This window comes from Pseudogymnoascus destructans, assembly GCF_001641265.1.
Source record: "Pseudogymnoascus destructans isolate 20631-21 unplaced genomic scaffold scaffold_1, whole genome shotgun sequence".
NCBI classification, from domain to species: domain Eukaryota; kingdom Fungi; phylum Ascomycota; class Leotiomycetes; order Thelebolales; family Thelebolaceae; genus Pseudogymnoascus; species Pseudogymnoascus destructans.
The window spans coordinates 25,037-37,925 of NW_020167520.1; the positions used below are offsets into that span (position 1 = coordinate 25,037).

Below are 12,889 nucleotides of genomic sequence, written 5' to 3' on the forward strand. Positions count from 1 at the left end.
CAGCACAGCACAGCACAGCACATCACAGCACATCACAGCACATCACAGCACATCACAGCACATCACAGCACATCACAGCACAGCATAGCATAGCGCGTCACAGCAGGCAAACACGCAACTTAGCGGGTGCGGGGACCCAGAGAGGCCAGACGTGGATTTGGAATGGGACACAGCGACCCCGAGACACGCTAGATGCGGGATGGGGATTGGGTTGGGCCTGCCGTGTCCGTCCCGGGGTTTGAGTTGCCGTTTGCTGCGAGTGTTCCGCTGCTTGGCTCGGCTCTCTGGTGCGTGCGACGGGTCTTTTTTGGACTTTCCGCTGTTGCTTGATGCTGTGCTGCCGTCACTTGCTGCACTCCAGTATCTTACTGTCGTAAATCTCTGTCCGTACGTACTGGCACTGAGACTTTGAATCCGAGTGTGTGCGCGGCAGTGGTGAGTGTAGGTGGTAGGTACGGAGATACAACAAAATACCTGCCGTTCACCCCTCAGCCACCCAGGATCTGAACTCTGAACTCGCATACCAACTAACGGACTCGCACGCATCCGGCGCTCTGGAGGAAAAGGTCGGTACTTTGAGTACAAATCGCGACTTGACCAGGACCCCCCAGTCTGTGCAGGGATCCTGCCAAAAGTCCCGTACGACCTCAGCCTGCCTAGCTCCCCCCCTCCCTTCCATCCTCCCCCCTCGCCCCTCCCCCCTCCCTCCCCCCACCCTCGCAACCATGGTCCATCTCCGTCGGTGTGCGGGATTGCCTGCGTCCTGACCTCACCCCATAGGCCGGCACAGCCCGGGATGCACCCACTAGCGCCATCCCACCATGCAGGCTCCGGCGATTATCGGGCCCAGGTTGCGGGCGGGGGGTCGCGACGGGGGACCCATCAAGTCTCCCCTCGTACCCCCCTCGTACATAGTTGGTTGTGGGGCAGAAAACGGCAGGGGTACAGGGTTAGGCATGTTCGTGGCGGCGGCGACGCGGCTTCGTGCAGCGGGTGCGTGAGCGGGTTGGGCCTTGACCACCCTGCGCTGCGCATGCACCTGCACGCTCGGCACGGTGGTGTGCAGCGGTGCGCACACCGTCGGATGCGGGTGCGCGCATGAGGTTCTGGTCACAGGACCGCCGAGAGCGGATAAGCGGCCTTTGGGGCCTCACACCGCTTGCTGGCGTCGGGGTCGCCCATTCGTCGGCGCCGAAAGGGCAGGAGAGGAGGGAGGTATCTTTGTGATGGTAGTGTGTACTCTTAAGTCTTTGGGCTGTGGTTATGGATGGAGGGATTTGGGGGGTTTGGTAATGGATGGATGGGCTGGGGATGGCGGATGGAGGATGGCCGATGAATGGAGATGGCGGTGGTGGACGGGATGGGGGAATTGGCGATGGAGATGGGAGAAAATATGGGGGATTGGTAACTGTACCACGGTATGCCACTGCCACTGCCACTGCCACTTAATCTGGCACTGTCCTCGATCCGGCCACTCTGCGGAGCCCAGATTGCAGTGCAGTACCATCGTCGCGATGATGGTTTGTTTGTGTTGTGTGGTACTCGCACTGCGTCAGTGCGAGTCCAGACTTTCGGCGACGGCCTGGCATGGGGAGTTTCCTTCCCCAAGTCAAGTCCCAACGACATCAAGATACACACATCTACAGTGAAGTCCGGTACGCCCTATCCCTTCCGTCAGCATCCCGTCACCCACAAACAACCTCCCCCCCCCCCCCCCCCCCCATCACCAAGAACTCCTACTATTGCATCATCCCCTATATAACCAACCCCAGCCCTGTCGAGTGACGCTGCCTCCCCCTTCCTGCCGCCCTACCTGGCTCGCGCCCGACTTGGGTCCCAAGCTGAGCTGCCTTGGGCCGCTCCGGTCTGGGCACTGCAAACACCAGCGCTGGGATGCGCTGCATCTCGCCCGAAACCGTCGGCTGCGACACGACACGGCGACAAACCATTGCAGGCGCAGGCCCTTGACGCAGGCGGGCTGCGAGGCATGCAGCACGGTGGGCGCGTCGCCGTTTTGCTGATCGGGGGTTTGTGTTGGTTGCCTTGATGTCCTGATGGCTCCAGGATGGATGTTCCTCGTTGAATCTCAGAGACTATCGTCGGGCGGCGATGAGACGGGCCTCGTTGGTTCCTGTGTTGGATGTTGGCCATCCCCCCTTCCTCCTCCCTCCCTCCCTCCCGCTCGCGTACATCCTCACATCCCCAACCCTCCCTCCACCAACTAGCCACGTCGCACACTCGCCCGCCCAGCCTCAATCGACAACACTCCTGTCTCGCGCTGCTCCGCCCTACCCTGCGCCCCACGCAACGGTGCGGGTACTCCCTCCCTCCCTCCCTTCGCCGCCTGAAACTCCATCTCGCGCGCTGCGGTCAGGCATTGTGCCCCATCTCCTTGCCGATGTCTGCATTGTGAGAGGGACGGACGGACGGACGGACGGGCATCGGTGGGGTTGGGGTGGGGGTGAGTTGTCGTAGATCAAACCGTGTTCCTCCTGTGCGCTGGCTGATGGTAGGGGGTGGGCGGAGATTGGGATTGGGGGGCTCCGAGACATTTTCAAAAACCTCGGTGAAGGACCGAGGTGACGATTGTAATTCCTCTCCGTGCTTATCACCTGCCCCCCTCCCTTCCTCGCGCCCGCCCCCTTTATTTTGCTTTTTTGTTTAGGCGGTGCCCGAGACACCGCCTGGGGAGCGAGGGAATTGGGGTTGGGGGTGGGACCTATTTCGAGGACGGGGAGAAGAGTAGAGACAACTGCACACAACTGCACAGACTGTACTCTGAGATACATCCTAAACTAACCGCCCAAAAATATAAACCTGCAAATACGTGAATGACCATCATCATCACCAACACACACAGAAATAGTTACTGCCAATTTGGGCCCCCGTTGGCAGCGACCCAATCTGCAAACCATGACGGCCGCAGGCCGCAGATATGGCCGCCACGCCACGGCAGCCACACACACCACACCGCGCGCGAGTGTGTCCGCGTCCGCCCCCGCATCGATTTCTCGTCAGGGGACCAGAGGTGCACGCAGGTCTTGCAGCCATCACACATCACCCCCTGCTCCATCCTAGACGACAATAATTTACCCATCGTAGGGCGAGATATGCTTCTCGCTCGTTGTGGAAGCAGGTATGCGTAGGGCGCGTAGGTATGTTGGGACGGGGGAATGGCCACATCCAACAGAGAGTGATGATGATGATGTGACCATTCAGCGGAAATCGACACCACGAGTCCCGTTCCCGTTCCTCCCTCCCCATGATTGCGAAAAACAAATCTCGAATCGCCACCACCATGGCAGGATAGGTAGGGGTTGTATGGAGTTGTTCCTCGACCGCCAAGACTGCGGCATTCCCGCCCTCCCGCTGTTGGTGATCCCCCGGGGCGGGCAAGTTTTTTTGGTCGAACTAGGGGCTAATGCAGTGCTTACACCACTCTCGCCCATATGATACGGTCGTAGGGGGGTACTGCTGCTGGTACTGATGCACGATACTGCGCTCTGGTGTTTAGTAGGGATGGGTATATGCAGTGCTGACCACCTCGGCCGAAGTGTAACGGAACTGTCTGTATGTTACTGTGTAGGTGTGGAGACGGTGTACAGGAGTCGTGAACACACCGGTGGGGCGAGCGAGGGATGCGATCCCCAGGGGAGGCCAGCGTACCTGCGGCTACGGCGGGGGGTTTGGTATAGCTGTGGGCGCCGCTGTTAGCGACGGATACGCGGTGTTGGTGATGCGGTTGGCGAGGCGTTCCAGATGGGCTGGGGGATCAGACCTTTTCCTGATGGGCGGCTGGCGGTCGTGTGTGCATGTACTGCTTGGTGGCTAGTTTAGGCCGGAAGGGGGGGAAGGGGGTAGCCGCTGATGCCGCGTTGGGCGCGTGGTGAGATGTTCGCATGTAGGTTATCGTGGTGTATGAGTGCGTTCCTTGCTGCCGTAATACTTGGGATGGGAAGGGAAATAAAATGAGGTGCGAGGATTCTCTACTACGGAGGCAGGTGGATATCGCCCATCGTCCCAACCCATAACACGCGGTCGGGAGTTGTACGAGCCGGTGGATTTGGAAAGGGGAGGTAGGGGAGGGCGCTAGGGGATCCAAGACCGCATGCGAGCGACCCTTTCTGCAGATATTGATAGATTGCTCCATTGCCCAGACAAACAAAGTGACAGACAGACAGACAGACAGATTGACAGACGCAGGTTTTTTGACGGGACGGCAGGGAGGGAGGGAAGGCAAGGGACGGAAGGGAAGGGACGGAAAGGGATACGATGCGATGCAGACGGACGTTCCGACATCTTTTGTTGGGTTGTATGTGGGGAGCGCGAATGGAGTTTGGGCTTAGCCGCCGTAATCGCGGGTTCCAACGAGGGAAGCAGGGTGGAAGCCAACATGATTTAATTATGCGCGTCGTGGCATCGTTGGTACTGACTGGCCGAGCGCATGGTTACTAGAATAGGCTGTGTTGTCGCCGTTGTAGGTACGGGTGACGGGTGATGGATGATGTACTCGAGTACGTCAGGTGCCAAAAATGCGCCGGCGCCTGTCGACATTTCTCGGTGCAAGTTGGGGCGGAGAAAGTGGGAAGATAGTAGGGGGTACAGTGGGTGACGAGTGGGTCTGTCTGCGGGGTGGTGGCGAAACGGGTAATTCATGACTCGTTAGGTGTACGAGTACTCCGCCTCGGCACGCACTTACTGTACTGCACATCGTCGTCATCCCTTCTTCAGTATGCCTGCAAGCTCTGCACGCGAACGTCGCCAATGCTTGGCGACGTTGGCGACGTTCGCGTGCAGAGCTTGCAGGGAGGGGGAGGGGAGGGAGGAAAGCGGAGGGAGGAAAGCGGAGGGAGGGGGAGGGGAGGGAGGAAAGCGGAGGGAGGAAAGCGGAGGGAGGGGGAGGGGAGGGAGGAAAGCGGAGGGAGGAAAGCGGAGGGAGGAAAGCGGAGGGAGGAAAGCGGAGGGGAGGGGAGGGAGGAAAGCGGAGGGGAGGGGAGGGAAGGGAGCGGAGGGGAGGGAAGGGAGCGGAGGGGAGGGAAGGGAGCGGAGCGGTAGGTAGAGTAGGTTGGTAGGGTACGGGTACGGCGGTACGGTGCGTGCGTAGAGGATACTTGTCTCTCTGTAGCATCTCTACGATCTGCCGGCAAGGGAGGAAGTTGGTGGCGGATAGACCGACGGCGTGGCAGTGGGTGGGATAGCTGGGTCGCGCTTGTGCACGGCGGACCGGGGGGGTAGTGTACTGTGGTGTACTGTGGTGTACAGCGGTGTGGTGTGGTGTAGTGTAGTAGTGTAGTGTAGTGTAGTGTAGTGTAGTGTAGTGTAGTGTAGTGTAGTGTAGTGTAGTGTAGTGTAGTGTAGTGTAGTGTAGTGTAGTGTAGTGTAGTGTAGTGTAGTGTAGTGTAGTGTAGTGTAGTGTAGTGTAGTGTAGTGGACTGTACTGTACTGGACTGTACTGGACTGTAGTGTACTGGACTGTACTGTAATGGACTGGACACTACAGTAACTGTTGCCAGAGACGGTACGAGGCGGTGGTGGATAACCCCTGTTAACTGTTGGGAAGATGGAGATGTGGACATGGGAACTTGGATGAGACATGGCGAGGAGGACGTGGGTGAGGAGTGCTACTGGCTCCCAAAGTATGGTATGGAGCACAGTAGTACAGTAGCAAGGTGGGGCGGAGGGGGGAGAGAGGAGAGTGGGAAGAAGGGAGGGGGATGGGGGGATGGGGGGATGGGGGATGGGGGGATGGGGGATGGGGGGATGGGGGGATGGGGGATGGGGGGATGGGGGGATGGGGGGATGGGGGGATGGGGGGATGGGGGATGGGGGGAAGGGATGGGGGGAGGGAAGGGAGGGGAGGAAGGGAGGGGAGGAAGGGAGGGAGGGGAGGGAGGGGAGGGATGGTAGGATGGTAGGATGGTAGGTGAGGAGGTAAGTAGAGTACTGTACTGGACTATAGGACTATACTGGTAATACTGGACTATACTGGACTATACTGGACTATACTGGTAATACTGGTAATACTGGTAATACTGGTAATACTGGACTATACTGGACTATACTGGACTATACTGGACTATACTACACTATACTGGCCTATACTGCACTATACTGCACTATACTGCACTATAACCACTATAACCACTATAACATAACTGCAACCTCCACACTACACTACTTTCAACGCTGGACAGGCAAAAGAAAAACAAAACCAATGTGTGCATGCATACGTGATGTTGTTTTCTGTCTACATGTCTATACTATCCATATGCCTGTCTGCGTCTGTTCGTGCATACTGGGTACGTACCGCCTCTACCTTACACCACCCACCCCCACCCATAACCACCATAATACTACTACACCATACTACTCACGGACTGAATGACTTGCATCTCGGAACTTGAACTTGTACTGGCCTGACCAACTAACTCCGTCACCATCACCATCACCATCACCGTCACCGTCACCGTCACCCTCACCGTCACCCTCACCCTCACCCTCACCCTCACCCTTCTTGTTCTATTCTAACCCTCTTCTTCATCCTATCTGCTCTCTCTCTTTTCCATCTTTCCATCTTTCCATCTTTCCACTCACTCTCCTCCTCCTCCTCGACTCACTCTCCCCCTTGCGCCCCTCTATACACAACCTTCAACCCACACGTAGGCCCCGCAAAGGAAAACAAAAAAAAAAGCAAAGAAACGAAATTCCTCCTTCTCTTTATTACTCCCATCTTGCCCTCGCCGGACCGCACAATTCCTCCGCAGACAAATCTTGCCCTGAGAGCTGAGTTGAGCTGAGCTGAGCCGTGCCGCACCGCACTCCCCACGTCAGCAAACCACACTTCACATCACACAACCCACCAACAGACAAACCAAGGAAATATCTTACCCACGAAAGGAAACCGCGCCCACTCTCGCTCACTCAAACCCCACCAACCCACCACGAGGAAATCCGAATCTCGGCTTCCCAAGTGTCTCGCGACCCTCCATATTACAGTCGCACACACAGCAAGCAAACCAAGCAAACCGCAGCGCTCCGCCTCGCAGCATCCATTCCCCAGCACCGGTAGATCAGGGTAGCTAGTCTTCCCTTCGCGACGGTTCGCGGTCCTTCCTTAAGAGGTCGTCGGGATCAACAGCGCGGGCCATAGTCGCAAACAAAGACTGGTAACGAGTCCTTGGGCACACCACCAAAACCACAAAAATCTCGGAGGCCCAAACAAGTTACCATCCCAGATCTGGGCAGACGGGGACTAAAGACGGACGACCGACTTGAATTTGGAGGGTATTGCCACTTGGTTTTACGGCTCAGATTAGTATTTCTACAGTTGTACTGTACGAACTGAGAGAAAGAAGAAAAACAGAAAGTTGAATTGGCGCGAAACAGACGCCAGAATACTCTCACAATAAACCTCGCATCTCATACCCACGGGAAGCGCGAATCTGCTACTGGTTGAGCCATTACAACCCCATTCCAAGAAATTTCCAAGAACCAAAGGAACATCAGAAAACCTCTCGAGTCGCAGAAATACCTCTCCCCAATCCTGCAATCTCGCGGCCCCAGAATTCCGATTTCCTGGTTGAGAGGGCACCGACGGTCCACTTGGGGTGATCTACTGTTCCGCAAAGTTTGGTACACTTGTCACCGCCGGAGGCAGACGAAATTGGCGCTTGGAAAATTTTAGAAGAGTTACTTACGGGAGGGAAGGCGCGAAACGCAGTGGGACGGTGAAAAAAACCCACCGCCACACACAAAAGACGCACAAGCACCAAGGAGCACAAAGCAGAAACGCGCACTCACACACACTTAAACTATCTGCGGCAGTACGGTAAAGAGTAAAGTCGTGCAGCCGTTGCCCGGTTTTGTGGACTCGTCCAACTTCAAAACAACACACCACTGGGATTACTGGGAAATACAAAGAGAGGAAATATACAGTTGAGCCGGATCAGCTGGATCGCGGACCTGAATCATTCATCTTTGGTCGCTCTGGGTCAACCTCGCTCGCTATCCGCAGGGCCCGTCCGCTATCACATCCACTAAAAGGCCCCCCCCGAGCCTTTCCAACCCCGCTGAAGGACAGCCCGGTCTGAGAGCTGAACAGCCCAATCCGCGGGTACACTTGGAACCCACCTCATCCCTCCATTATCATATAATCCATCTTCTGCCCTCTGCCACCTCCTCTTCCTCTCCATCCGACTTCTAATATCGGGTACGACGACCACATCGCAGGCAGTTTGTGCATATCGCCGCTGTCTTCCGTACCGGACTTCTCTCACAGTCCTTGCCGCCAGACCAATTCTTGACGTTTTTCCAAGAATAATCGACCGGCTAGAACTGGGACTTATCGCCTTCTCACCTCCACACCGACGTACGACCACCAGCTTCGGATTTCGCCTCCCCAGACGCGATTTCGCCTCCCTGAACACTCCTAGAGGTACGAAATAAACCACAGACAACCATCTCTCACTTCTCACTGCACGACCAATCTCCCAGACGTGTAAACACCATCCAGCGACTTCAGCTCGCGGACCTTTGAAGCCAAAAACTCCCCGATCAATCCGCCACCGTGGCGATCTATCACAATATGTCGTATTCGGAACAGCAAGGAGGACCCTATCCTCCACCTAGAGACCCGCGCGATCTTGGAGAATCGCAGTACCCTCCACCTCCAGGAGAGTACCCCCCGCCACCCGGGGAAGAAGACGACCGCGCGAGAGCGTACCACCAGCGCGCGCCAATGCCGACCAACGTCACGCTGCCCTCGATATCTCCGTACGATCCACAGTATGCTGCGATAAACGGCTACACGCAGGATCCGAGGTACAGACAAGATCCGTATCATCAGGGGCCGCCACAGGGCGCCTATGACCAGCGTGCTTATCAGGGAGAGTACAATAGGGGCGGACCTCCACATATGGCTTTCGGCCAGTCCGCGCCGAGGCAACGGACAGCAATAGCATGCAGGTATTGCAGAAGACGCAAGGTAAGCCGATTCCCTGTGGCGACTTGCGATAGCAAGTTGTGGCGAAAGTCTTTGTTTCGAGTATTAGAGGCTGACATCACCTTAGATTCGCTGCTCAGGTTTCGAGGATAACCCGACGGGCAAGTGCCAAAACTGCCAGAGATTCCAGCAGGAGTGCATTTTCACGCCTGTCTCGTCGCAGGCTCAGGCTTTCGTCCCAGCGCACGCCGCGTACCCACACATGCGCAACGTCATGGGCCCCGACGGGCGCCCGCGACACATGTACCAGAACCAACAGCTCTATGGCGCCCATGGACAACCTCTAGGACCTATTCCGCAACAGGGAGCTCAGGGCCCGCAATATGGCGAATACGCCGTTCCGTCGCCGACGGGGTCGTATCACAGCTTCACAGAGGACCGAGGAGCGGATACCGGTAGGAAACGGCCGCACGGCGAGCCGCAAACGTCTATCCTACCGCCACCTAACCCGGGACAACCTCCGTATCCGCGTCAAGAACCTGGAAGGAGGCCTCCTGTCGATGACGATTTGCGACTCGCGCCAGTGACGCCAGTTGTTGGCCAGGCGAACTCGAATTACTCCCCTGGCTCCTCTACTTCCTCCACCTCCGGCAGGCGTCCAGGGAATGAAGGACTGTCATCTATGTCCCGCACACCGCCTCTGCGCTCGTCTCCTGGCGATCGCAGCGATCCCATGGCGCTGGGGAATATCATGGAGCGGCGTCCCGAAACCGAGATCGATAGGAATATGCTTGGTCGACTTGGTCGGAAGTAAAGCAAGCAGAGCAGATGACGCTTCTGTGCAGCGACACCGCTGGGATGTTCGCCGACGAAGAATCCATTCTTGCAAATTCATTTATAAAAACCTCATCTTCTCGTATAAAAAACCAGCCCCCTTGGAGGTTACAGTTTTTTTACGGGTTAGGGTATTTTTGCCTTCTCTGGCCGACTTGCGAGGGATACGGGAACAGCTGGCTGCACTCCCCTATCTCCCTTTCCGCGACGTCTTGGTGGCGGCGACGCAACCTCTGGCAGCGCGAATTGGGTTCTTGGGGGCGGGGGAGGGACACAACTTTTTTTTCTCATTTCATACTTTTTTTTTTTATATTTTATTTTATCAAGTCAAACTACTGGAGTCAAAAGAAATGTTAGATGGGAACAACTGCCTCACGGCAAACAACAAAAATTCATATCGGTGTTCATCAGGAAACGGAAAGGAAAAGAAAGGGGGCAAATCTTATTGCTAGGCTTTTCCTCTTTTTTTGGGGGGGGGTTAGGTTGGGCGGCTGTCTGCTTTATAGCTTTTTTGCATCGGGCGGCTGGGTTTTTCGCGCGGGGAACCGGGAGAGAAAACTAGGGGTGGTGCGGATGCTGGGGGCGAGCGGGCCGTTGCGGCTTCGGGGGACGGGAGTAGGGCGGAATGGGAATGGAGGCACATTTTTTTTGGTGGGGGGCACATTGGATGGGGTGGGGGTGGCGGCTTTTTGCTTTATTTTATGCGCGCATTCGTTTTTTTTTTGTAATTGATGTTGATGCTTTTTAACAGAATATGAAGAGTGAGCTCTGATATGTGGTTGTGTTTGTGAAGACGGGTGTGTGATGTGTGGTGTGAATTGGGGGGAGTTGATGCTGTGATGTGTGATGGGTGTGTTGCTTGAGGATGTGTGTGGTGTGATGTGAAGGGGATGCTGTAGATAAGTACTCTGCGCACCCGTGAGGAGTAAGGTCACAACGGTAGGAGACACAAAATAATATGTCAGAGTATGGAATTGGTTCTATCTACGTAAACTACGACCATCTATCCCATTGCCCCAAATCATAGCGATCTCCGTATTTAGAAAACCAGACGTATCCCAGGCAATCTACGCATCCACCCCCTCCACCGACGGCAGCGGAATCGATCGATACAACAAAATCAGCGCCGAATGGCTCTCCCCCCCGCCACAAAGCGTATCAATCTTCTCCGCCACCACTTCCGTAACCGTATCATCATTAAACCACCACCACTTCCCATCCTCCTCCTCCCTCTTCCCCGTCTTCTCATTCATCCTCCCCTCCTTCTTGACGTACGACGTGTAATGCCCACTATCCGCACTAGCGCCCTGATGCGTGACTACGCCGCGGAGCTCGTAGAGACCGGATTTGTTCGCGCCTTCGTCGGCTGCGAGTTCGGGGTTGATGAGCGCGTGGAGTTCTTTTTTGGCGGAACGGATGGAGGCCGCGCGCTCGGCTTCAATCTCGGCGTCGGTTCTGTAGGTCTCGTCGGTCATCTCGGTGTCACCGCCAGCAGTTGCAGCAGTGCCCTCTGCGGGCTTGGCGGGGGCGGGGGCGGGGTCGGATTTCTTAGACTCAGTAACCGAATCCACGATTCCTGCCGCCTTATCCGCCTCCTCCTTATCATGCTGGCGCTTCTGGCGCTTGCGCGCGCGCTCCACATCCTCGACCTCCTTACGGACATCACGGACCTTGTCACGGACGGGGATGAGCATCGACTTCAACTGATCGGTGCAGAACTCCACGACATCGAGCTCATGCGGAAAAGTGACCTTGCGCATGATCTTCGCCTTCTTCTGAGCCTCGCGCTTCCAGTAGAAGCGGACGAAGTGGACGGTGAGGTAGGTGGGGAGGCGGGCGAGCTTGGATTTCTTGGTGTACATTGTGTCGCGGTCTAGGAGGGCGGATTTCTTCTCGATCTGCTCGTCGAGACCGGCGGCGAGGCCGTCGCGGAGGTGGTTGGTTGTCGCGCTGATGTGGCAGTCGAGCTTGAGGAAGGGTTCGGAGGTGATGACGGGCTCTTCGCCGAGCTCCGCGGCGGCGGGGTCGTCGCAGGTGAGGGTGGAGGAGAAGCGGCCGGCCATGTATTTGTCGATGAAGGAGGTTTCGGAGTCGTCTGTGGTGTCCTTGATCTTGAGATTTTGGCGTAGCTGGGAGACGATTTGGGACCAGGCTTCTTCGGCGTCTTGTTGGGCGTAGCCGTTTCCGGACTTGTCTTTTTGGGCAAATTGGGGGTACAGGTTCTGTAAGGCGCGGAGGAAGACCATGGGAGGGAAGCCTTCCTGGGTATCGGACATCTGGGAGTAGAGATCGCGTAAGGAAGCCGTCAGGTCCAATCCAGCGGAAGGTCCCCCGAGTCCGAACTGACTCAGACCACCAAGTGCGCTGTTTGAAGCTGTTGTCCCCTTGTATTTCGCGAGTTCCTGTTGTAGCTCGGGAACTGCGCGCAGTGTCTGGAGGGTAGAGTTGAGATAACATGTGTTCCCCAGGTTCTGTAGTCCAGCTGGTGTGGCGCCTTCTTGTCTCGCCTGTTCGGCCTCCGTCATATCCTCGACGAACTTCGTCTTTTCCTCTGGCCGCGAGATGGCGTTTCCGTCCGTAGCTGGTGTACCCATCATCATGAATGTCTGTCCCGGCTTTGCGCCGAGCTTCGATAGGTCGGTATCATCCTTGAGCTGGCCGCCCTTGACGAGGATCTTCTGTCGCTCTGGTTCGACGCCGGTAAGGGAATATAACTGGAATTTGAAAACTTCTCCCAGTGAAGTCAGATCGAGTTCTACCTCATATTTCTTCCCCTGGTGCTTCACGATGACTGCTGGAGGGTTAGCATGTATTTATAATACGGCTGTTTGGGGCGGCGTGACTTGCCTGGTATGGTCGCCATGATGAATGGTTGTTCTCCTGTTACTAGGGTGTGGAAACGATTCAACTTTGTAGTTTTGTAGTTCCCTGCCAGATGTTATAGAGTTGAGGGAAATGGCAAACAGGAATGGAGTGGGTGGTTGTGTTCTGAATCAATTGCTGGATTAACTTAGGTGGCACACAACATACGCAACTACAAGGTAAAACGATGCAGTCGCGGGGAAGAAGCTCAGTGATTGGTTGGGGCGCTTAGTCACAATAGAGACGTCAACG

At 56.1% G+C, this 12,889-nt stretch overlaps 3 protein-coding genes across 3 annotated transcripts; 1 reads left to right on the forward strand and 2 right to left on the reverse strand.

Annotated features, from left to right (window-relative positions):
* Nucleotides 1-950: 950 nt before the first annotated feature.
* VC83_00009 (uncharacterized protein) lies at nt 951-2,977 on the reverse strand (the record flags this gene model as incomplete). Its single annotated transcript, XM_024463706.1, has 3 exons — nt 2,237-2,977; nt 1,814-2,075; nt 951-1,219 (listed from the first exon to the last, which is right to left on the reverse strand). Exons 1-3 carry the CDS (start codon nt 2,354-2,356, stop codon nt 951-953), a joined length of 651 nt encoding a protein of 216 aa, XP_024328521.1. The 5' UTR covers nt 2,357-2,977.
* Nucleotides 2,978-8,584: 5,607 nt separating this feature from the next.
* VC83_00010 (uncharacterized protein) lies at nt 8,585-9,755 on the forward strand (the record flags this gene model as incomplete). The annotated part of the gene is made up of 2 exons (XM_024463707.1): nt 8,585-8,983; nt 9,069-9,755. The coding sequence occupies 2 exons, from the start codon at nt 8,585-8,587 to the stop codon at nt 9,753-9,755; spliced, it is 1,086 nt and encodes a 361-aa protein (XP_024328140.1).
* Nucleotides 9,756-10,735: 980 nt separating this feature from the next.
* UBP6 (deubiquitinating enzyme) lies at nt 10,736-12,792 on the reverse strand. Its single transcript, XM_024463708.1, has 2 exons — nt 12,623-12,792; nt 10,736-12,566 (listed from the first exon to the last, which is right to left on the reverse strand). Exons 1-2 carry the CDS (start codon nt 12,636-12,638, stop codon nt 10,843-10,845), a joined length of 1,740 nt encoding a protein of 579 aa, XP_024328141.1. The 5' UTR covers nt 12,639-12,792; the 3' UTR covers nt 10,736-10,842.
* Between the last annotated feature and the right edge of the window lie 97 nt (nt 12,793-12,889).